The sequence below is a fragment of the Natrix helvetica genome (assembly GCF_964273705.1).
Source record: "Natrix helvetica genome assembly, chromosome: Z".
Taxonomy (NCBI): domain Eukaryota; kingdom Metazoa; phylum Chordata; class Lepidosauria; order Squamata; family Natricidae; genus Natrix; species Natrix helvetica.
In genome coordinates, this window is record NC_138554.1 from 745,011 (window position 1) to 768,729 (window position 23,719).

The 23,719-nt window shown below is 53.6% G+C and overlaps 2 protein-coding genes across 3 annotated transcripts in view; both read right to left on the bottom strand.

Moving 5' to 3' along the window:
* Positions 1-31: 31 nt before the first annotated feature.
* LOC309381403 (phosphatidylinositol 4,5-bisphosphate 3-kinase catalytic subunit alpha isoform-like) lies at positions 32-23,396 on the bottom strand. 2 transcript variants are annotated; one of them, XM_081932354.1, is made up of 19 exons: positions 23,192-23,396; positions 18,330-18,580; positions 15,672-15,914; positions 14,739-14,824; positions 14,464-14,569; positions 13,202-13,354; positions 12,955-13,089; positions 12,248-12,372; positions 12,061-12,142; positions 10,739-10,903; positions 9,056-9,159; positions 8,064-8,235; positions 6,621-6,721; positions 6,386-6,507; positions 4,917-4,995; positions 3,191-3,361; positions 2,415-2,532; positions 2,132-2,283; positions 32-797 (listed from the first exon to the last, which is right to left on the bottom strand). In XM_081932354.1, the coding sequence occupies exons 1-19, from the start codon at positions 23,385-23,387 to the stop codon at positions 512-514; spliced, it is 2,847 nt and encodes a 948-aa protein (XP_081788480.1). In that variant the 5' UTR covers positions 23,388-23,396; the 3' UTR covers positions 32-511. The 2 variants fall into 2 exon arrangements, with proteins under 2 accessions (XP_081788480.1, XP_081788479.1); XM_081932353.1 differs by having other exon boundaries at positions 6,621-6,727.
* Positions 23,397-23,468: 72 nt separating this feature from the next.
* The window catches only part of LOC309381826 (zinc finger CW-type PWWP domain protein 1-like), a gene marked incomplete at both ends in the record, with an annotated part of 19,898 nt that continues 19,647 nt past the window's right edge, over positions 23,469-23,719 (bottom strand). The window contains one exon of the mRNA XM_081933110.1: positions 23,469-23,524. Coding sequence (XP_081789236.1) covers positions 23,469-23,524 — 56 coding nt within the window. The remainder of the gene's footprint in view (positions 23,525-23,719) is intronic.

Sequence of the window (23,719 nt, forward strand, 5' to 3'; positions counted from 1 at the left end):
TAAAAAGAAGAGAGACCTCTAGAGACTGGTACATATCCCAAATGTGAGGTTTTTTTAAAATTTTTATTTGAAAAAAGAGAAAGAGAGAAAATAATTATGATTCTTTTTTCTTCCTTTTCGGACTCCAGACGTTTTCAAGTATTACCCTGCTCTTTTGATTGCTCCCCAGGCTTCCTTCCTCCCCGCAGCGCCCCCCTCCCTCCCACCCCCAGGAAGCTTCAGCGGAGGGGAGAGGAAAAGTCTCTGAGCATAGGATGATTTCTGGGGTTGAACCCCGAGAGGATCACGGTTGCCAACGGAGGGGGTCTTTCCCGCTCCCCGTGGGGCTCGGAGAGGAACGGGAGGGCAGAATTCTGAGGTCCCCCTCCGGTGCCACCCCTCCCGCAATCTCGGCTGGTCCCAAGAGAGGACACGGACCACAGGGGTCTCGGAGAAATCAGTCGCGTGGCCCGGAAGGGCTTGCCCCGCCCGAGTGAAGGTCCACATGACCAACCTCCTCCTGCCGGGTCCCTCAGTCGTGGCTGGCCTCGCTAAGCGGCATGTGCCGGATGGTGTGGAAAATCCAGTCCATCTTGGTGGTCCACCCGCCGTGGTGGGCCTCGTTCATCTGCTTGGTGAAGTACTCCAGGGCCTCCTGCTCCGTCTTGTCCAGCGCCAGCGTCTTCCGCAGGTAGGCCACGTCGTCGAAGGACTGCAGCTCGGGGAGCCCACTGCCCAGCATCATGGAGAAGAGGTTGATGAGCAGGTTGGCATGCTGGCGGATGGTCAGGTAGGCCTTGTAGCACACCTCCTGGAACCTGCAAGGAGGAGGAGGAGGAGAGGGGTGAGGAAGAAAAAAAGGGGAGGGGGACGCTGCCTGAGATACACCGGGGGTGAAAGAGAAGATCCCATGCCACCTCCAGCCCACCCGTAGGATGGGATGCCCAACCGCAGAACCAAGGGCTCTTCACGCCACCTCTGGAAAGCGTTGTGGCCCGCCAGCGGACAGCAGATTCAGAGACTGAGGAGGGTTGGGGAGGAACCTGGGCCAGTCCTGGAGTCTGGGGAAGGCTCGGACGAGGGCTCTGCGTCGTAGGCAAAGTGGGGGCCAGGGCCCTATGCCAGTTCTCAGCTGCCTTCGGAGTCAGAGATCAGTGGGGCAGAAGAACAGCTGGAGCCTGTTCCCAGTGTGCGCATGTGCAGAGTTGCCAGGCGAAGGGAAGAGCTAAAGGACAGGGGTCGACTTGGGAGGAAAGCCACAGGTGGATGATGAATGGCCCCTCCCAGAGGAAACAAAAGAGGAACGACAGGGGAGTGGACTTTGCAGGAGACCGTTAGTTTATTCCTGCATTCTTGCCAAGTGTTGCAATGGAGTCCGAAAGATCTCGGCCGGCCCCTCTCCAAGCCTCAGAAAGGTCGGGAATTGGGGACTCTCTTGAAAGACGGAGGGAGAGGAAAGACTTTGCTGGGGAGGAATTCACGGTCAACGGAACAAAAGGGGCTTATCGGGACGAGGACGAGGCTTCGTGCTGCTGGGGAAGCTTCGGTCACAACAGAAAGTCCTCCAGATGTTCAGGGACACATACACACACACACACACACACACACACACACACACACACATTCTGGAACACAAGATTACAGGTAGTCCTCGACTTACGACTCCAATTGAGCCCAGCGTTTCCATGGCTAAGCGAGACAGTTGGGTTTTGCCCCATTTTATGTCTTTCTTGCCACGGTTGTTAAGTGAATCACTGCTGAGTCACATGGTTGGTAAATGAATGCAGATTCCCCCTGGACTTTGCTCATCAGAAGGTCATTCACAGTTTCAACGGCCCTGGGAAAAGGGACTTATGACCGTTTCTCGCTCTTACGACCGTTGGCCACATCCCTGTGGTCACATGAATCAAAATGAAGATGTTTGGCCACTGACTCTTATTTATGACGGGGGGAGTGTCACGCAATCCCCTTTTTGCGACCTTCCGACAAGCAAAGTCAGTGGGGAAAACCGGATTGCTGCATTGCTCAGGGAGGGTCTGGGGAGGGGGAACGAAGGAGTCCCTGGAGGGGAGGGGGAACTGGGGGAGGGAAGGGCGACCTGCTTGACCAAGGCACACACACACACACACACACACACACACCCTGTGCCCACCTCTCGAATTCTTTGGTCTTGGTGCACTCTTGCACCCCTTTGCTGATGACGATGAGGAAGTCCTGGGTGAGGACAAAGGGGACTCGCTCCCGCTTGTAGCCAAACTTCTTCTTCTTGTGGTCCAGGAAGTGCCCGAAGTCGATGTGGAAGAGCTGCAGAGAGAGAGAGAGAGAGAGAGACGGGAGGGTGGGCAAAGGGGACGTCCTCAGGTCTTCAGGTCTTCAGCTGGGGGCGGGCCTTCCAGCCCCCCCCCCTCACAGGGCTGTGGAGGGGAAACGCCCACCTGCCCGTCGTCCTTGACCATGATGTTGCTGTTGTGGCGGTCACCGATGCCCAGGATGAAGGTGGCCACGCAGTAGCCGGCGCAAGAGCGTGTGAAGAGGTCGATGGCCGCGTCGTACCTGGACCAGCAGGGAGGAAATGGTCAGCCTGGCAAAGGTCCCGGGGGGGGGGGCTCTCCGTCCTCCGGGTCAGGCTCCCCCCAAAGGGCAACCGGACTTTTCTTGACTTTTTACTTAAATTTCACTTCTCATCCAAGAAGCTCAGAAAAAGAAGAACAGCTGCAGGATTTGGCCAATCGAGAGAAAAGGAGGACTGGGGGAGGGGGCGTTGGGGAGGGGGCAGCCCAGTTCCAGTATTTGAGGGGCTGCCCCAAAGAAGAGGGGTGGGCTTATTATCCAAAGCCCCCCAAAGGTAGGACAAGAAGCAACGGATGGAAACTAACCAAGGAGAGAAGCAACCTGGAATTAAGGAGAAACTTCCTAACAGGGAGGACAATTGACCAGTGGAACTGCTTGCCACCAGACGTTGTGGCTGCTTCATCACTGGAAGGTTTTCAAGAAGAGATTGGGCAGCCACTTGTCTCAAATTGTATAGGGTCTCCTGCTTCGGCAGGGGGTTAGACTAGATGACCTCTAAGGTCCCTTCCGACCCTATTCTGATTGATTGATCTCTGTTATTCTGCCCCAAAGTCCCTTTGGAGCCAGCCTGGCAAGCTGCCTCCTGCCCAGCCCCTCTTCAATCCTGCCCACCACCACTCCCCCCCCCCTCCTGACTGACCCTTCGCCCTTGTTCTTGTCCTTCAGCCAGTGGTGCAGAGCGTTGCTGTTGAACTGGAGCGCCCCCTTCAGGCCGCCCTTGCACTGGATCTGCATGATGGTGTAGGAGCTCTTGACCACTTCGATCAGCCCCACGCAGTCCCCGATGGACAGGCAGCCGTAGGGCAGCATCCTGCAAGGGGGGGAGGGGAGGGCAGGTCAGTTCCCAGGCGGGAGGAGCCCCGGGGTCTGCAGCTGAAGGCCAGGAGCCGGGTGGGTGGGCTGCTGCTGCTGCTCCCAAATGGGGCAGGGGGCTTCGCAAGGCAGGCCCGGCTGTCTCCTGCAGCCATCCATTGGCCAGCACACCCCATAGTCTCCATCTCTTCCCCCCACCCCCCACCCTATTTCTAAATTTCTTTTTTTTTACTTTTCGGGTTTTCTTTTTGTTTCTTCCCCAGGTTAAAATATCAAATCCAAAAGAGAAAAAAGAAATTAGCAGAGACGAAAACAAAACTTAAAAAAGAAGATTTTTTTTGGGGGGGAAGGGAATTATAAACGAAGGATATAAAAACACGTATTATCCCCCCCCCTCCAGCTGAACACTTGAGGCCATCCATTGAGCCAGTGGTGAAATTCAAAAGGTTTTTACTACTGGTGGGCGTGGCAGGGGAAGGACCCTGCAAAATCTCCTTGGTGGGGCCAGCCAGTGGTAGCCTTTGCCGGTTCTCCAGAACCTGCCAGAACCTGCTGGACTTCACCCCTGTATTGAGACAACTCCCCCCCCCCCTTTTCCAAAGCAGCCTGACATTTATAAGCCCCCATCAAATGCCAACCCCTCACCTGCCCCACATTACCTCACATACGGAAGAAAAACTGTTCACAGGTGAAACCACGCCAAAATTTTAATGCAAAGTGTTCTATTGATGGTCTGTTATTGTAATTTGCTTGGAGAAAGTCTACACGCTGTCACCAGCCCCCCCCCCCTGAAGGTTATCTCTGGGCCCAGGGTCACACACAGGCAGTCCTTGAACCTACGACAATTCATTTAGTGACCAGAGTAACAACAGCACTGAAAAATGGGACTTGTGATTCTCTTTGACAATGTTCCCACCAAGATGGGATGAGAATTGAGACACCTGGCAACTGATTCGTGTTTATGGCGGTCGCAGCATCCGGGGTTGGGGGGGGGAAGGGGTCTCACGTGATCCCCTTTTGCGACCTCCAGACAAGAGAAGTCCATGGGGAAGCCGGGTTCAATTAACAACTGGGTGACTAAATTTAACAACGGCGGTGGTTCGCTTACCAACCGTGGCAGGAGAGGGTTGTAAAACGAGGCTGCAAAACTCACTTAACTCATGTTTCACACAGCAACGTAAATTGTGGCGGTCGTAAGACGAGGGCAAACAACCCCCCCCCCAAATCGTTGTTTGGTTCTTCATAGTGAAATCTTTCCTGAGGTTTTTAATTGGGGGAAAACTTGTGAGTCTTGAAGGAGGCAGAAAGCGGGCATGTCCGGCCAGCTTACGGCCCAGTATTGTCCACTCTGATGCTGGACTCTCCCTCTGCAGGCACCCCCCCCATCTCCCCAGCCCCCCCCCCAGGAACAGGCAAGGCCTGGGGGGGGGGTCTCTCGGAGGGTGCCTGACCACCCAGCAAAAGACCCGCAAGTGGGTAACGTCTGGCTGGCCCTTTGCCCCCCCCCCATCCACGGCCGTCCCTCCCCCCAGCCCCGAAGGGCCCCCCCTTACCGGAGATCCAGTCCTTGGTTCTGCCACATGCTCTCCATGATCCGGATGATCTGGAGGGTCAGCATGTCCTGTCGGAGATCTAGGAGGGGCAGAGAGAAGGCGTCTCACGGCAGGGAAGGGAAGGGAGGTTGGTGGGCTGGGGGGGGAGGCCAGTGGGGGCCTCCAGATCCGTATGGGGCTCCGATCCATGGGCCACCCCGATATTTCTACCCATCTTTTGAAGGAGAAAGCCCGATGGGTCTCCCGATGGCCTCGGATTCTGCCTCCCTCCCAGAGAGACCCCAGGGCTGCCCCTCAGCCTGCGTGAGACCCCAATCCAGGCCCCTGAACGACCGTCAGAACAACAGAGTTGGAAGGGACCTTGGAGGTCTTCTAGTCCAGCCCCTGCTCAAGCGGGAGACCGTACACCATCTGAGGCAGGTGGCTGTCCAGCCTCTTCCTAAATACCCTCCAGTGAGGGAGCCCCCCCACACACACACAACTTGCTCAGCTTGTGAACTCCCACATTTCCTCTCTCTGCTATGTGCATTCAAAATGGACAGTGATGTCTGTGTGTGTCTGTGTGTTATTAACGTGCCTGGGTAAATATGTATTTCCTTTGAGAGCAGGCAGCGGAATTTCATTTTCAATGTGTGCCAGTGTGGACACGGTAAACAATGACAATAAAAGTTATCCTATCTTATCTTCTGGTGGCAAGCAGTTCCACAGGTTAATTGTTCTCGCTATCAGGAAATGCCTCCTTAGTTCCAGGTTTCTTCTCTCCTTGGTTAGTTTCCACCCGTTGCTTCTTGTCCTGCCCTCGGGGGTCTTTGGAGAACAGCTTGACCCCCCTCTTCTTTGGAGCAGACCCTCAAATGCTGGGAGGCTGCCCTCATGTCCCCCCCGGTCCTTCTTTCCATTAGACACTAACCCAAATCCTGCAGCCGTTCTTCCTATAGTTTAGGCTTTTAATGGCCTTTGTGGCTCTTCTCTGCACTTTTCCCAAAGTCTCAACCTCTTTTTTGTAAGGTGGGGACCAAAGCTGGATGCAGCAGCTTTACTAAGGCCTTACTAAGGCTTCATAAAGTAGTACTAGCTTTATAGTATGTCTTAAGCCTTCAGCCTCCTAATCCCCTACGTTGCTCTTCTCTGCACTCTTTCCCAAGTCTCAGCATCTTTTTTTTTTAACATCCTGGGGAGCAAAATTGGGAATTCTGGGTTTTACCAAGGGTTTATAAAGCGGTATTAAAACACTTACGATACGTGACGTGTATCGTAATTGTGGTTCTCTTACTCTCTTCTAATCCCTCCCTCTGCAATCTCTCCATTCCGGGGGATAGGAGGGAAGAAAAACAGGCCTGGGGAATTCTGGAGTCTCACCAAAGTGCTATTAACACTTCCCCGTGATCTCGATTCTGTCCCTCAGGGTCCTTCCCTGCCCCCTTGCCCCCACCCCCACCCCCCACCCCCAGCCTGGCCCTGCCGCTCACCGTCCCCGTTCTTAAAGATGATCTCGTGGTTCGTGAAGAGGAGCTCGGACATGATGTCCGGATTCTCCCAGTTGAGCCACAAGGGACGCTTGGCCGAGGACATGATCCGGCACTCGTCCAGCCTGCAGGGGAGGAAGGGCAAAAGTTGGGGGCCCCCGCTAGAAGACCCCTCCCCATTCCGGGCTGCCTCCCTCCGCCACGCTCCCCTCCAAAGGAGCCCTGTCCAGGGTCTCACCGGAGGTTGCCCAGCTGGTGGACGGGGTTGAGAGGGCAGATGAATCCCTGCAGGGCCTCCATGTAGTCCGGCCGCCTCATCTGCTCCACCAGGAACTTCATCTGCATCTTAACAGAATCTCCGAGTTGGGAGGGACCTTGGAGGTCTTCTAGTCCAACCCCTTGCTCAGTCAAGGAGACCCTTTGCTGTTTCAGACAGGTGGGTGCCCAACCTATTCTTTAAAACGTCCAGTGTTTTTACTGGAACCCACAAGTTCCGGTGGCAAGCGGTTCCATTGGTTTAATTGTCTTCACTAATAGCAAATTTATCCTTAATTCCAGGTTAGTTTCCATCCATTGTTTCTTGCCCTCGGGTGCTTTGGAGAATAGCTTGACCCCCTCCTCTTTGGGGCAGCCCCTCAAATGCTGGAAGGTGCTCTCATGTCCCCTGCATTACTATCCTTCTTCTCATCCTTCCTAGTCCCTCTCTCCTCCCACTTATGACTATCACCTTGTTGCTTGGATCTCTACGATTCATATCGTTTTCTTTCTTCCGTTTCCTTGTACGATTTGATGGCTTATTTAGTATCCCATGACTCTCCCTAAGTGTTGCATCTTATGATTCATGATGGCATTTATGATGACTATGACCATCATTTATCATTTATCATCTTTTACCCTGAGAGCATCTGCACTGAAGGCAAATTCCTTGAGTCTCCAATCACACTTGGCCAATAAAGAATTCCATTCTATTCGAATTTTTATTCTATTCTTATTCTATTATTCTGTTCTGTTCTATTCTTCTGTTCTATTCTATTCTAATTTCTGTTCTATTCTTATTCTTATTCTATTCTATTATTCTATTCTGTCCTATTCTTCTATTCTATTCTATTTTATTCTATTCTAATTTCTATTCTATTATTTTTATTCTATTCTATTCTATTATTCTATTCTGTTCTATTCTTCTATTCTATTCTATTTTATTCTATTCTAATTTCTATTCTTATTCTTATTCTATTCTATTTTTCTAACATCTTTTTTTATATTGTGATGACCAGAACTGAATGCCGTATCCCAAGTGTGGCCTTACCAAGGCATTATAAAGCGGCATCAACACTTCACGTGATCTTGATTCTATCCCTCTGTTGATGCAGCCTAGAACTGTGTTGGCTTTTTCGGCAGCTGCTGCACACGGCTGGCTCCTATTTAAGCGGTTGTCCACTAGGACTCCAAGATTCCTCTCACAGTTACTACTACTGAGCAAGATACCACCTACACTGTACCTGTGCATTTCGTTTCTCTTGCTTAAAGGTCAGTGGAGGTAAAGACCCCCTCTGTGGCACCAACTGGGCACGGGGGGTGGGGTAGGGGCACAGAGTCCCTCGTGGAACGACCCCAACTCTTTCTCCTCCTTCAAGGCAACCCCACCCTCCCGCCAGCTCGGTCCCCCTCCCCTGGAAGGTACCTTCTGGGTCTCATCCTTCTTCTCCTGCTTCAGGATGTCGGTCAGATTGATGAGCTTCTCCATGGCCTCCACCTGTCGGTTCAGGTGCTTCAGGTACATCCCGCAGCCCCGGCAGAAGGCCTCTAGCATCAGCCCAAAGCGCTGGGAGATGGGCTTGCTGTGCATCTCCGACCTGGGGACAGGGGTGAAGTCCAGCAGGTTCTGACCGGTTCTGGAGAACCGGTAGCGGAAACTTTGAGTAGTTCGGAGAACCAGCAAATGCCACTCCTGGCTGGCCCCGCCCCCACCTATTCTCGGCCTATGATCTGGAGGGAATGGGGATTCTGCAGCATCCTTCCCCTGCCACGCCCACCAAACCGGTAGTAAAACAATATTGATTTTCACTACTGGATGAAATCCACCAGACTTAAAATGACCAAGGAATTCTGGAATTGAAGTCCACAAGCCTTAAAGTAACTGAGGAATTCTGGGAGCTGAAATCAGGGGTGAAATCCAGCAGGTTCTGACCGGTTCTGGAGAACCGGCAGTGGAAATTTTGAGTAGAAATTTTGCCTGATGCGCGGGTGCACAGATGGCAGAGGAGAGGAGAGCAGTGGAAATCTATGGGCCGGTCCTTGGGAAGGAAGAGCCACTGCTGCTAGCGAAGCCCCACCCGAGCTCAGGGGATCAAAGGCAGGGGGGGGGGGAGATGAACAGATCTGGCAGACAACTATCCCTCTCCCTGCCGGACGGACTTGTTAGCCTGCGGTGAGAGAGAAACCTTTTTGCCGGCGCTCCGAATAAAGGAATCTTTGCGTTCACTTCAGAGGGGACTGTCGTGTTTGGGGAGCTGGGCCAGAACAGAAGTGACTGCGGGAAATCCAGCTTAAAACCCCTAAAAAATAAACAACCCAAACCTATCTACAGCCCACCCTGTCAATCTTCTGCAGCCCCCTCCCCCCCATGCTCCCAGCCCCTCCCCCCCCCGACCCACCTGCCTCCCCCGGACTCACTTGAGATGCCAGAAGTAAAAGTGACCGATCCTCTGGTTGGTCAGCGCTTTCATGGTCAGGAAGCGGGCTAGAGGGTTGTCCAGGTACTGCTCGTATTTCAGAACCTGGGGAGGGGGGGAACAGCGGAAAAGTCAAGGACCTTCGTTGCAGAGGGAGGGGGCAGAGACGCTGTAAGAGATGGGAGGCAGAGCTGGTATGTGGGGGGGAGGACCAAGGAAAGGAAGATAATCATATATATATGGTAAAAGGTTTGACTGTCCGAGCAGGGGGTTGGACTTGATGACCTCCCAGGCCCCTTCCACTCTATTATTCTGTTTTTAAGAAGAGATTGGAAGCTACTTTTTCTAAAAGAATATAGATGTCAGGCCTGCAGCCATATTTTCTTTTGGATCTTAGGCCTGTCACACTTTCTATTATTCTACTGTGCATTTTCTATGGTGGGAAAATGGGATTGTAGAGAGTTAGACGACAGGTAGCCATAACAGCATTCTTTCTAGAAAGCCAAGGTTATCCTGCAGCCTCCTGGGAGCAAAAACGTTCCCTGACCGGAACTGGGTGGGTGGAAGCTGCCAGCGTGGCAGTGGGAGATGGGACCATGGGATGGACTTGTGGGTGTGGGGGGGCAAGATCATAAACTTTCAATTGGGTGGGGGAAACCGGGAAGCTTTCAGATTCGGGTTTTCCCAGATGTGCCAACGTGGCTCTCTTCATACATTGGGAACTTGGAGCAATCCTTTGCCTTGGACTCTGATTGACTTTTGGGTGCACTCTGGAACCCTGACAATAGGATCTCCTGACTGACCAGGGGATTGGTCATTTAGATGACCCCCAATGTCCCTTTCAACTCTGTTTTTCTGTTTTATAAGAAGAAATTCGTCTGAAATAATATTGGGCAGTGATGGCTAGCCTTTTTGTTGCTGCATGATAAAAGTGTGCAGGACAGCACGCAACAACATGTGCCTGTTCCCACACCCATGTAATATGTGTGCTCCCCACCTCCCTGCACGTGTGTGCCCAACACACCCAATCCTGCGTGCTCCCCCGCCCCCCTGCATGCAGGCATGAACCCCCCCCCGGCACCCTTGTTGGGCCCAGTTGGCCCCCTGCAGCCTCCTGGGAGCAAAAACGGAGCGCTGCCCCTCCGCTCCCCCCCCCACGTATGCGCATGCCTCCTGCATGTGCCCCCCCCGCACATGTGTGGCAGAGAGCCAAAGACCGGCTGGCCATCGGGAGGCACATGGGCAAGCACGGTGGAGCTGAGCTGGGGCGATGGCCCGTGTGCCCACGGAGAAGGCTCTGGGTGCCACCTGTGGCACACGTGTCATATAGGTTCACCATCACAGATACAGGGTCTCCTGCATGAGAAGGGGGCTGGTCTGGATGACCTCCAAGGTCCCTTCCCTCTCCGCTATTCTGCCTGACAGTTATTCTGTAAGAAGTGCCTCTTTCCCAGGTCCTGGTGTGACCGGAAGTGACCCGGGAACCCTTTCTCCCCCCTCCCATTCCTGCCCCCCCCAAACCCATTCACACTCTCCCCCCTCCCCTACACTGCAAGCCGTTCCGGGAACCGGTCTCTGCTCCCCCTTCTCCCTGAAGGCCCCTCCGAGCCCTGGAGTCCCGAAATTAGCCCCCCTGGCATCGCTTGGGTGAGGTGGATGTGCCCACCCACTGGCCCAACCTAACCTGCACCAGCTGGATGAGATACTGGGAGAGTTTGTCGTCCGTCAGTCCTTTGAGCAGGCACTTCAGCGCAAACTCCCGGATGACCGGGTCGGGAAAGTTGCAGTCCAGCAGCTCCATGGACAGCTCAGGTTTGATCAGGGGCCATTCCCGGAGGAGGCAGTACATCTGGGGTGGGGGTGGGGGAGTAAGGGGGGGGGAGAGAAAGAGGGAAGAATGGTGGCCATCACTGCAGGGCTCTCCTGAACTGGCGGAAAACCTCAAGGTGCTGCAAACTATAGTTTTCGACTTACAATTGAGCCCAAAATCTCGGCTGCTTAGCCAAACGCTTGTTCACTTTGTGGCTTTTTTGGCTGCAGTCGTTAAGTGAATCACCAACGAGGTTTTTGAGATTGGAAGCTATTTTTTTCTGAAACAATATAGGGTCCCCTGCCCGGGCAGAGGGTTGGTCTAGATGACCTCTGAGGTCCCTTCCAACTGTTAATCTGTTATTCCGATATACGTCTCGAAACGTCTGCAAGGAAACCCCCCCCCAGCTCAGAGGGCACCAAGGACCCCTCCAATAACCATGAAGACGTCTACGGAGCTTCTCCGTCATCCAGGACACAGTTCTCCCAAAGGTGCTTCCCCCCCTCCCCCCCCCAGCGACAACTGGACTTCCTGGTTTTTCTTTGAAGCGTCTTCGGCTCTGACTGGGGTGGTGGGGAATGGAAGGATTTATATTGGTCTTCAAAGAAAAGCAAAGTCCAGTTGCCTCGGGACAAGCATTGCACTAACAGTGAAGAAATAGCGGAATAGACCGATTAAAGAAGTGATGCCAAAGGAGAGACGGAAACAAAATGTGAAGGACAAAAGTTAACAGAAGATTTTAATTGTATCTCGGGAAATTCTCCCTCATCCAGGTTGTGGTTGCCCCAAAGTTGCTTTTTCCAAGCGACAACTGGACTTTCTTGGTGTTTTTTCTTTGAAGACGTTTCGCTTCTCCTCCCAAGAAGCTTCCCCATCATTCTGCCAGAGCCGAGGAAGCTTCTGGGGATGAGAAGCGAAACCTCTTAAAGAAAAAACGAAAGAAAGTCCAGTTGCCTCTTGAGGGGAAAAAAGCATCTTTGGGACAACCTTTTCATTACCTTAAAAAATTAAATTGAATGGTTTTATTGTCCCGCAGCGAGCGAGTTGGCCGTAGTGAGTTCTCTCATTCTGGTTGGGGGGGGGAGGGCTCCTGTCTGCCAGGAGCCAAACCACCACTGCCTCCCCTCCCCTCAGCCCGGAAATTTCCCATGGGTCCCAGCTGGAAAGCCAAGGATTGGGGGGGGGGCTCTGCTCACCTGGGCCACCTCGTCTCGCGAATTCCACTTGACGGACAGCAACAACTTGGGCAGCGTCTCCGGGAGGTTGACGCAGTAGTGCCTGGAAAGAGAGGAGGGGACAGCTGAAGGCGAGGATGGGGGGACAGGGCGGAGGGGGGGGGCAGCCACGGCTGCCAATGGACCCCACTCGGTGCCTGGAACCCACCGGTGGCGCCAAAGGAAGTCCTTCTCCTGCTCTGTGATCTCCGACAGCGGATCTCGGTTGCAAATGTTACGCAGCTGCTCCAATTCGCTTTCGTCCAGCGAGCTGTCGCGGGCCAGGCGGTTGCTCTGGAATGGGGGGGGGGGGAGAAAGAGAAGTCAGCCCCCTCCTCTTTATGGATCACAGCAAGACGGAACCCGCTAGAACAGAGTTTGGCCATTTTCAACTCCCAGAATTCCCCAGCCAGCAACCCTACTGCCACCTCTGTCCTGGCATCCAATCGGAATAGAGCTGGAAGGGACCTTGGAGGTCTTCTAGTCCAGCCCACTTCCCGAGAGAGCCTACGCCATTTCAGACGAGCCTCTTCTTAAAAGCCTCCAGTGATGGAGCACCCAACATTTCTGGTGGCAAGCTGTTCCACTGGCTAATTATCCTCCCTGTTAGGAAGCTTCTCCTGAATCCCAGGTTGCTTCTCTCCTTCCTTAGTTTCCCTCCGTTGCTTCTTGTCCTCCGGTGCTTTGGAGAACAGGTGGGGCTCCCTCTCCTTTGGGGCAGCCCCACAAATATTGGGACCTTGTGTCCTTCTTTTCGGTTTTTCTTATGCCTTGGCCTCCTTTAGGCCTTCCGTCCCCTTCGCTGCTCTTCTCCGCCCTCTTCCCAAAGTCTCAAACCTCCTTCGGCACACGTGCCCCCCCCCCCCCCGCCCTTACCAAGCCCACCATGCAGTAGTTCAGGCCCAGCTCCCTCGACATGGCCCAGTTGGCGTGTTCCTCGATTTCGGCCGCGTCGGCAAATTTAACCGGGTGGCTGTACCAAGTGAACTCCAGTTCCAGGCAGGGGGTCTCCTGTAGCAGCAGCAAAGAGGGAGGTCAAAGACCCCCTCCTCCCAAAACCCAGGGCCCCACTTAATACGCCCCCACCCCACACACCCCGGCCAGCCTTGCCAGGGAGTCTCACCTTGTTGGGGTTGGAGCCCCCGACCCCGATGGGGTTCAGCAAGTCCTCCAGGCCGTGGGGGACCGGCCACAGGTTGAGCGCCATCTTCCCGGCCACCAGAGTGTCCTTGTAGTCGAAGAGGTTGACATTGCCCCAGGCCAGGGGGCAGTGCTCCTGCGGGGGGGGGGAGAGGAGGTCAAGGGGTCAAGGAGCATCTGCCAGGGTCCCTCAACCCGACTCTGCCCACCGCAGAAGCTTCAGCATGGTGCCACTCTCTGCAGTGTGTGTGTGTGTGTGTGTGTGTGTGTGTGTGTGTGTGTGTGTTGGGGGGTGTGTGAAATAGGGCAGGGGTCCCCAGTCATGGCAACTGTAAGAATGGTCAACTCCCAGAATTCCCCAGCCGGCCGTGCAACTTTTAACACGTGTGGACTTCAACTCCCAGAATTCCCCAGTCAGTCACATAACTTTAAGACGTGTGGACTTCAACTCCCAGAATTCCCTACTGGGCCATGCCGGCTGAAGAATTCTGGGAGTTGAAGTCCACAAGTCTTAAAGTTGCAAAGGATGGAGGCCACTGGAATGGGGGAACCCGTGGAATTCTGGGAGTTGAAGTCTGCCCATCTGAAAATTGCCACCGTTGGGGTACCCTGACCGAGAACCACGAATCCCCCTCCTCACCGGGCTGGAAGTAATTCTCAACTTACATCCCCAATGGTGCCCAGCCCCCCCCCTCCCACCCTCAGCCAGGGGCTTTCAGCCCAAGGCGCCCAAGGGGGCAGCTGTGACGATAAAATCAACCCTCTTGGTTCTTATGCGCAGACACCGCTGGGTTTTTGCAACTATCAGAAGCAAGCAAGTACAGACGGGTAGTCCTCGACTTACAACCGTTCGTTTAGTGACCGTTCAAAGTTACATTGAAAAATGGGACTTATGACCGTCTTTCACACAACCGTGGCAACCTCCCCGTGGTCACGGGATCCAAATTGAGGTGCTTGGCAACTGGCTCGCATTTATGACGGTCGCAGTATCCCGGGGGAGGGTGTGTGTGTCACGTGATCCCCTTTTGCGACCTTCTGCTGAGCAAAGTCCATGGGGAGGACAGCCGTGTGGCTCACTTAACAACGGCAGTGTTTTGCTTAACAACCGTGGCAAGGGAAGGTCGTAAAATGGGCCCAAACTCACGTAACAACTGTCTCGCTTAGCAAGGGAAATGTTGGGCTCCGTTGTTAGTCATAAGTCGAGGACTATCCGTACCCGGGGCTGAACCGAACACAAAGACTGACCTCCTTGGCCCCCTTCCGGCCCTTGACGGAGCAGATGGAGACGCAAAGGCGAGCGGCACGCGGGAGGTCGGTCAGGTAGATGTCGTAGGAAAGCCACTCGTTCCACCTGGGAGCAAAGCGGCGGCTCTGGAGTCAGCCGGGTGGCCGGATGTGACCCCCCCGTTTGGGGGTCCAGGTTGTTCCCCTTGTCCTCCTTAAGGAGACCCACCCCCACCCCAATCTATGCCCAGAACCTCCATAGCCTTGGTGCGGCCTCTCCCTTCCGTCCCACTTACCGAGGGTTGGAGCATGGCACCCGCTGAGTATTGACGTTATCGCAAAGGGGCTCCCCACCGTGGAAAATTCCCGTCCGGACATAAATCTAGGAGGAGGAAGGAAGAGCGGAATTAAAGGCTCCACTCCAGGTAGTCCTTGACTTACAGCCACTCATTTAGTGACCATTCAAAGTTGCAACAGCACCCAAAAAGGATGACAGTTACGACCGTTGCGGTGTCCCCCACGGTCACGCAATCAAAATTTGGCCGCTCGGCAACTGACTCATATCCACGACGGCTGCGATATCCAACTTTTGTCACCTCCTGACAAGCCAAACCAACGGGGAAGCCAGGTTCGCTTAACGACCGTGTTGGGACTTTAACAACTGCAGGGATTCACTTAACAACCGGGGGCAGGAAAGGTCGTCAAACGGGGCCGAACTTGCTTAACAGTTGTCTTGCTTAGCAACAGAAAGTTTGGGCTCAACTGTGGTCATAAATCGATGACTACCTGCAGTTGTGGATTATGGGTTGTGGATTATGGGTTGTGGATTATGGGTTGTGGATTATGGGTGGTGACACCTAGCACTTCTGAAGGTAGCCAAGTATGGAAGCCAACGCAACCTTTTACCCTGGTGAGCAGCAGATGGCTACGAGGGGGAGCTTCACTCAGCTCCGGTGGGTCCCCCCTTCCGCCCTCAGTTACTGACTCAATCTCTTGTCCTGCTGTTCGTCAGGGACCCCCACATATGGTTGGTTGGGATACTGTGGGGGGGGCAATGGGGAGGGGGCCACCTCAGCCAATAAGAAGCTGCTGCTCTGGGGTCACCAGAATTGGCCTCATTTCAACTTGAATCAAGTTGCCCTGATTTGAAAAGATGGAAACTGACCGGGCCGTTGAGCCAGATCAAATCAGATCGAGGACATAATATAATTTCACGACCACCCACCCACCTTATCGATGTCCCTGATGTTGACGTTGACGTAGGTGGCGCACAGGATCTTGATGCGCAGGAGGCTGTTGATGGACCAGAGGGACTTGGTGGCCACGTCTCCGTTCACGTGGGAGGAGGTGGCCGAGCGACGGGCGTACGAGGGCAGCACGAAAACGTTGGCCGGCAGTTGGCTGTAGAGACTCTCCTTGCTCATCAACATCAGGTGGGGCAGGCGGCCGATGGCGATGCAGTTCCTCATGTACTGGAGGGAGAGGAGGGGGGGGGACACACACCAGGTGTCACGAGAAACGGGAGACCGGGCAGCGCCAAGGACGTCACAACAGCTTCCGCCCTGGCTTGTCTACTTCTGGCGCCTTCTGAGCATGGCGGAAGAGGGCAGAGATACGTCTTCAGCCATCTTCACGCCCCCCCTCCCCCAAGGCCCCATTGCGGGGGTCAAATCTAATTTTTTTTTACTACCTGCTCTGTGGGCGTGGCTACGTAGCCATCTAACTGGGGGAATCAAAAGACAGAAACGCACTTTAACCATGCCCTGCGGGAGCAGGGTTGGACTAGATGACCTCCAGGTGCCTTCCAGCCCTGGATTATCCTCTGAAGCTGCGTCTAGTGCCTGGTTTGTAGTCCTCCCTTCCTCTCCTTTTTCCCTCCCTCCCTTTCTTCTTTTTCTTTCTTTCTTTCCTTCCTTCTTTTCTTTCTCTTTCCCCCCCACCCACTCCACCTCCCATTTTTGGCCTAGCAGGCTTCCGGGACCCCACCCCCACCCCTGCATTTCTGGACAACCTGTAGTAAAAGAAACGCTTAAAAGGTTTTTTTTTAAAGTTCCGGAGATCAGCTGTGCGACCTGCGATCGTCAGAATGCTTTTTTGAAACCTTTTTTTTAGTATTTTTTTTGCTACTGGCCCAAACCGTTAGCATTTCACCCCCTGCCCCATTGTCTTTGGCAGCCAAGCCCACCCCGCCAAAGGGGGCACAAAGACCCCAGGGAGGACAATCGCCACGTCTTTTTACCCTGCAGCATCCAAAGCCCCCAGGCCCTTCTCACTTAGGGGACAGACGGACGGACGGACGGACAGACGGACGGGTGTGTGTGTGGATTGGAAGGACCCCACCTGGGCGAGAAGGCTGGGCATGTTACGGGCCCCATCAATTAGGGAATGGGGTGGTGGGACCATGGAAAAGGCCCTGCTCAGTGGTGGCCCCTTCCCTACGGGACATCACTCACCCCCCCCCCAGCACCCTATTTCTTTCACAAAAGGCCCTAAAAATGGGGTTTGGTCAGCAGACCCCAAAGGGCAGGAACCGGTTCCGGCAGCCGCTACTGGCGGTCCTCTCGTGAGCACTTTGCACACGTGCGCAGAACGAGAGAGAGATTGCTCTGTGCATGCGCAGAAGTCCAAAACAAGAAGAGAACCCGCACGGGGGCGTGGTGGGCCTGGGCTGCTGCCGGTTCCAGTGACCCAGGCTGCCAAAACGGGCCGAACCGGTGGGAACCCACCACTGCCAAAGGGAGATTGAACCCATCAGTGGCCGATTCGATTCGTGTTGTTTTTGTTGCGGTTGATGTCGGATGGGGGGGGGGGGGGGTTAATGAGTTTTTAATTATACGGTGGATTTCCAAGGCTTTGTAAGCCACCTGGAGCTGCCTGTCGGTCAGTTGGATGTTCCTATAAGTTTGTTTTCAAAATAAATCAATGCAACGTGGAGTTTTTGCTCTGAGCGGGGAGTGGACTCAATGCTTCCCTTGGAGCCTTCTATCTTCAGCCCTCGAGGGCTGGCCCTCCTCCTCCTCCTCCTCCTCCTCCTCCCCCTTCAGTTCTTATTAGCATTATTACTTGGAGCTGGGCAGTGGTGAAATCTATTTTTTTTAAAACTACCGGTTCTGTGGGGGTGGCTTGGTGGGGGGGGTCATATGACTGGGTGGGCGTGGCTACGTAGCCATCTAACTGGGGGATCAACTTTAACCATGTCCTGCGGGAACAGGGTTGGACTAGATGACCTCCAGGTCCCTTCCAGCCCTGGATTATCCTCTGAAGCTGCTTCTAGTGACGGGTCTGTAGTCCTTCCTCCCTCTCCTTTTTCCCTCCCTCCCTCCCTCCCTCTCTTTTTCTTTCTTTCTCCCTTCTTTTACCATTTTTTAGTATTTTTTGCCACCGGCTTGGCTGAACCAGTAGCATTTCACCCCCTGGAGCAGGGCTCTCCAAATATGCCCCCTTGTTTAAGGCTTGTGGACTTCAACTCTGCAGTAACCCCTTTACTCTCTTGTCATCCCTTCCTCTGCAATCTCGTCGGAGAAAAAAAAAACCAGGCATGGCTGGGTGAGGAATTCTGGGGATTGAAGTCCACCAGCCTTAAAGGGGCCACGTTTGGAGACCCCTGGCTTCGAGGCTTAGAAAATACGAAAACAAAAAAAAGTCACACTCCCTCGACACAACCGCCGGGACTCCACCAAGGCTCTTGGCCCTTCACTCGGGGAAAAACACAGTCAGGGTTTCAAGGTCTTTCAGACCTCCAGCAGGAGTCATTCCAGAGCGAAGAGATAAGCACTTCCTGGTTCCTGAGAGACGGCCCTGTTGGATCGAGGGGACCCCGACAGCAAGAGCCCCCCACGAGTGCCGAGAAAGTCCGCCTGCAGCGTCAGGAGGGGGGAGGAGCTCACCTTGTACTGACTGAGGGGGTACTTCTCCAGCAAATACTCGTCGCAGCCGCAAACCTTGAGCAGGTACTTGCCCTGGTACTCCTGCACGCAGAGGCGCAGCTGTTCGGGCGAGAGGTGCATACTGCGCGTCTTTTTCCGGATGGCCTCGGCGATCACCTGCTCGGGGAGCGCGTCGTGCGGCGTCTTGAGGGTGTATTTCTGTTTGTCGTTGTTTGGGGACACAATAACCCAAATGGTCACTATGATCCGACCTTCAGGAAGGGGGGGAAAAGCAGGACAAGCAACGGTCACTCGGGTGCGTCTGCAGGAGGCCAGGCGCGGGAGAAAACGAAATCAAGGGGAGGGGAATCGGGACTCATTTTTTGTGGTGGTGCAACAGCAACGGCTCTGGGATCGTTAAGATCGCAAGCTACGCAGAGTTACCCTACGGTAGGATAGGCAGGTAATACACCTTTACACATAAATGAACAAATCAATTACTCAACCTGGGAAGACCACAACAGATGGAAGCTTTGTCCCTTTGCAGGAATCATCCTCTTCCCAGAGGCATTTTAGAAAAAAAATGGGGAATATTCTTAGACCGGATCCTTTCGTTTTCTTTCTTGGTTTACAAGGAATTTTATGCTGCTGTGATCTGGCTCTCTCTAAACTCTGTTCAATCAGCACAATAGATCATAGGTCTCCAAACTCAGCCCCTTTAAGGCTGGTGGACTTCAGATCCCAGAATTCCACAGCCAGCCATGCCTGGGCCTTTTTTCCCCCTCTCCTAGCCCCTAGAGCAGAGAGATTGCAGAGGAAGGGATTACAAGGGAGTAATCAGGCTGCACCTGAGAGATTGCAGAGGAAGGGATTACAAGATGGTAATCAGGCTACAGCTGAGAGATTGCAGAGGAAGGGATTACAAGAGAGTAATCAGGCTACAGCTGAGAGATTGCAGAGGAAGGGATTACAAGATGGTAATCAGGCTACAGCTGAGAGATTGCAGAGGAAGGGATTACAAGAGAGTAATCAGGCTACAGCTGAGAGATTGCAGAGGAAGGGATTACAAGAGAGTAATCAGGCTACAGCTGAGAGATTGCAGAGGAAGGGATTACAAGAGAGTAATCAGGCTACAGCTGAGAGATTGCAGAGGAAGGGATTACAAGATGGTAATCAGGCTACAGCTGAGAGATTGCAGAGGAAGGGATTACAAGAGAGTAATCAGGCTACAGCTGAGAGATTGCAGAGGAAGGGATTACAAGAGAGTAATCAGGCTACAGCTGAGAGATTGCAGAGGAAGGGATTACAAGAGAGTAATCAGGCTGCAGAGGATAAACATATCAAAAACCAATGCATTAGTTCCAGGGAATTCTGGGAGTTGAAGTCCACAAGTCTTAAAGGGGCCATGTTTGGAGACCCCTGCAATAAATCATAATTCTAAATCTGACTGGCCACAATAAATACAAGGCAGCATTTATGGAGAATTTATCACATTCAGGCAGCCAAATCACTCCATCTACAGGAATACCCTGAGTTATGGCCGTAACACAGCCTGCCCGTCATGGTTGTGACGGTCATCAAACAGATCAGTCACATGACCAACTGAACTTTTCTGACCTTTTTAGCTTTTTACACACCTCAAGCAAGTCTACAGTTGTTAAGTGAATGCCATGGATGTTAAGCGAACCAACAGTAAATGCCGGTAAAACACCGTCACGCTGCAAACAACCCATTGTGGTCCAGTTGTTGACTGGCCAAAATTCAGTCATATGCCTGCAGGGAGGCACCCGACGGAACTCTGAGTCCAGGCTGTAAATACCCCTTGGGCAGGGGGGGTCGGAGGTTTAAAAGTTTGCTAAGCAATTGGTCATAAGTTTATTATTTATTTATTTTCAATATTTCTAGACCGCCCCCTCTCCCCGAAGGGACTCGGGGCAGTGTACAGGTGTGTCATTAAAACGAACACAAAAGACGAATATCCCATACCCTTAAAAACGAATTAAACCTCATACAACTATACAAAAAGTAAAAATTAAAAATTAAATTAAAAAACAACTAAAAGTATACCCCTAGAAAATTTTTAAAAATGCAGGCTTGAGGAACTAAAATTGGGAATTAGGAATTAGGCCAGGCCGGCTAGATTGAACAGGTGGGTCTTTAGTTTCTTACGGAAGGAGCGGAGGTCAGTGATAGTCCTGATATCTGGGGGGAGGTCATTCCAAAGGGTCGGGCCCATCACAGAGAAGGCCCTACTCCTGGGCGTCGCCCGCTGGCATTGCCTAGTGGACGGCACCCGGAGGAGTCCCTCTCTGTGAGAGCGAATCGGCCGAAGGGATGTATGGGGCAGGATACGATCCCGCAAATAACTAGGTCCTGTGCCATGGAGCGCTTTAAAGATGATGACCAACACCTTGAAACGCACCCGAAAAGCCACAGGTAGCCAGTGCAGCCCACGCAGCAAAGGTGTTATGTGGGAGTATCTAGTAGCTCCCACAATTGCCCGCGCGGCCGCATTCTGAACCAGCTGCAGCCTTCGGGTGCACCTCAAGGGGAGCCCCATGTAGAGAGCATTACAGTAGTCTAGTCGAGACGTCACAAGCGCATGAGTGACTGTACATAGGGCGTTCCGGTCCAATAGGGGACGCAATTGGCGCACCAGGCGAACCTGGTGGAATGCCCCCCTTGCCACGGCTGTCACATGGTCATCCATTGACAGCCGGGCGTCCAGGAGGACACCCAAATTGCACACCCGATCCACGGGGGCCAGCTGTTCGCCCCAATGGCCAGTGATGGAGTCAGCTGGTTGAACCGGGGTGCCGGTAGCCACAGCCACTCCGTCTTGGATGGGTTGAGTTTAAGTCTGTTGTCTCCCATCCAGACCCGTACGGCTTCCAAACACCGGGACATCACGTCAACGGCCTCGTTGGGGTGGTTCGGGGTGGAAATGTACAGCTGAGTATCGTCAGCGTACAGATGGTATCCCACCCCAAAGCCACGGATGATCTCACCCAGCGGTTTCATATATGTGTTGAACAGGAGAGGCGAGAGGACTGACCCCTGTGGCACCCCACAAGTGAGTGGCCTCAGGGTCGACCTTTGCTCTCCTGCCAACACACATTGCGTCCGGTTGGAGGGTAGGAGCAGAACCACCGTAAAACGGTGCCCCTTACCCCCAGCCCCTCCAGCCGGCGCAGTAGGATACCATGGTCGATGGTATCGAAAGCCGCTGAGAGGTCTAACAGAACCAGGATAGAGGAACAGCCCCTATCCTTGGCTCTCCAGAGATCATCAACCAACGCGACCAAGGCCGTCTCTGTGCTGTGCCCGGGTCGGAAGCCGGACTGGCGCGGGTCTAGATAGTCAGTTTCCTCCAGGTGGCGTGGGAACTGCGTGGCCACCACACTCTCTACAACCTTCGCTAAAAAGGGAAGGTTGGAGACCGGACGATAATTAGCTAGCTCAGTTGGGTCCAGCGAAGGCTTCTTGAGTAAGGGCCTCACAACCGCCTCTTTCAAGGCGGCTGGTAGGAACCCCTCACTCAACGAAGCGTTCACCATTCCCAAGAGCCAGCCTCGTGTGACCTCCCAGGATGCCAGTACAAGCCAGGAGGGACATGGGTCCAATAAACATGTGGTGGCTCGCAGTCGCCCACGCAACCTGTCCAAATCATCGGAGGCAACAGAGTCAAACTCCTCCCAAAATGGTCTCTCAAGACTGGCCTCGGACGTCTCCCCTGGATCACTGAAGGAGACCCATTCCCTCCGGATCTGAGTGATTTTATCCTGCAGATATTCCCCAAATTCCTCTGCCCTGCCCTGCAGAGGGGCTTCCCGCGGCGTCTGTGATAGAAGAGAGCGGGTCACCCGAAACAGGGCGGCAGGGCAGTTGTCTGCGGATGCAATGAGAGCGGCACAATATCGACGTTTGGCCACCCTCAATGCCACAAGGTATGTCCTTAAGTAGGCTCTTACCTGTGTTCGGTCAGATTCGGAACGCGAAGATCTCCATCTGCTCTCTAGGTGTCTCTTATGGCGTTTCATCACCCTCAGCTCCTCGGTAAACCAAGGGGCCAGGGTGGTTCTTTGCCACAGGAGAGGCCGCAGAGGCGCAACCCGGTCTAGGGCCCCAGCGGCCGCACTATTCCATGCGGCCACCAGGTCCTCTGTCCGGGAGCGGGTCAGGTTGACAGGAAGTGGCCCAAGCTCCATCTGGAACCTTTCCGGTTCCATCAGGCGCCTGGGGCGGAACCATCTAGGACATTCTGGTTCCGCCTCCCCGCGGTGGGGGGTAGCACCAGGGAAGTCAAGCCAGAGAAGTGAGTGATCTGACCATGACAGGGGTGTGATGGCTAAGTCCCCTATTCCCAGATCACTCGCCCACTGGCCAGAGGCAAAAACAAGATCCAGTGTGTGACCTCCCTCGTGCGTGGGGCCCTGAATTAATTGAGTCAGGTCCATGGCTGTCATGGAAGCCATGAACTCCCGAACCACCTCGGATGCTTCTCCCATCGACGGCAAGTTGAAATCCCCCATAACTAACAGTCTGGGGGTCTCAACTGCCATCTCTGTGATCAGCTCGAGGAGTTCGGGCAGGGCCGCTGATGTATAGCGAGGAGCCAAGTATACAATCAGCAGGCCCAACTGTCTCCCTGGGACCCACCTCACACTCAGAGACTCACACCCGGATGTCTGAATAAATAACGGGAGCTCACTCCGTTACGTGGCGCTGGGGATTCGAACCGCCAAACTTCCTGAACAACAAGCTCAGCGTCTTAGCCACTGAGCCACGGCGTCCCTCACACGGAGTTAATCGGGAGTAAACGGCTGGAAACCAAGGGGAAACTGAGGCACCTTCGCTCCCCCTGCCGTCTCCCCACCACTCACCTTTGTCCAACTTGCTGTACAGATGTTTGGGCAGGTCAGGGGTGGATTCCACGTTGGGGGGGTAGACGTACAAGGCCTGGCTCTGGGGTCCGGCCGATCCCCTGGTCTCCACGGCTTCTCGGCACACGGAGAGAATGTTGCGCCGGAATTCCTGCACTTCGGGGTCCTTCACCAGCTCAAATTCGCAGATGGGCATCCCGATCGCAAACCCTTCAGAGCAAAAGGTTCGAATTAAAATGGATTCATTAAATTTGTATGCCCTCCTTTTCATTTCATTTTATTCAGAAGAGTAGAGTACGATACAAAATGCAAAAGAAAACGAAAAAGACAAAACTAAAACCCCACAAGAATGTTAAAAAATAAATGGGAATTCACACTTAAAACATATATATATAATATATATATATATTCTCGGCCCGTGATGGTGAGCCTTTGCCACGTGGAGCTCTCTCTTGGGCATGGAAGCCCCGTCACCTACCTCAGCTCCACTGTGCATGCACAGGCCTCTCCCACCAGCCAGCTGGGTTT

What these genes read in the sequence shown, in the direction of transcription:
- LOC309381403 (XM_081932353.1), bottom strand. Translation starts at nt 23,387, where the DNA reads ATGCCCATCTGCGAATTTGAGCTGGTGAAGGACCCCGAAGTGCAGGAA. An exon ending in GTGCCATGCTCCAACCCTCG is followed by an intron (nt 14,570 to 14,738) that starts GTAAGTGGGACG and finishes CTTTGCTCCCAG; the next exon opens with GTGGAACGAGTGGCTTTCCT. An exon ending in GACTTCCTTTGGCGCCACCG is followed by an intron (nt 12,143 to 12,247) that starts GTGGGTTCCAGG and finishes CTCTCTTTCCAG; the next exon opens with GCACTACTGCGTCAACCTCC.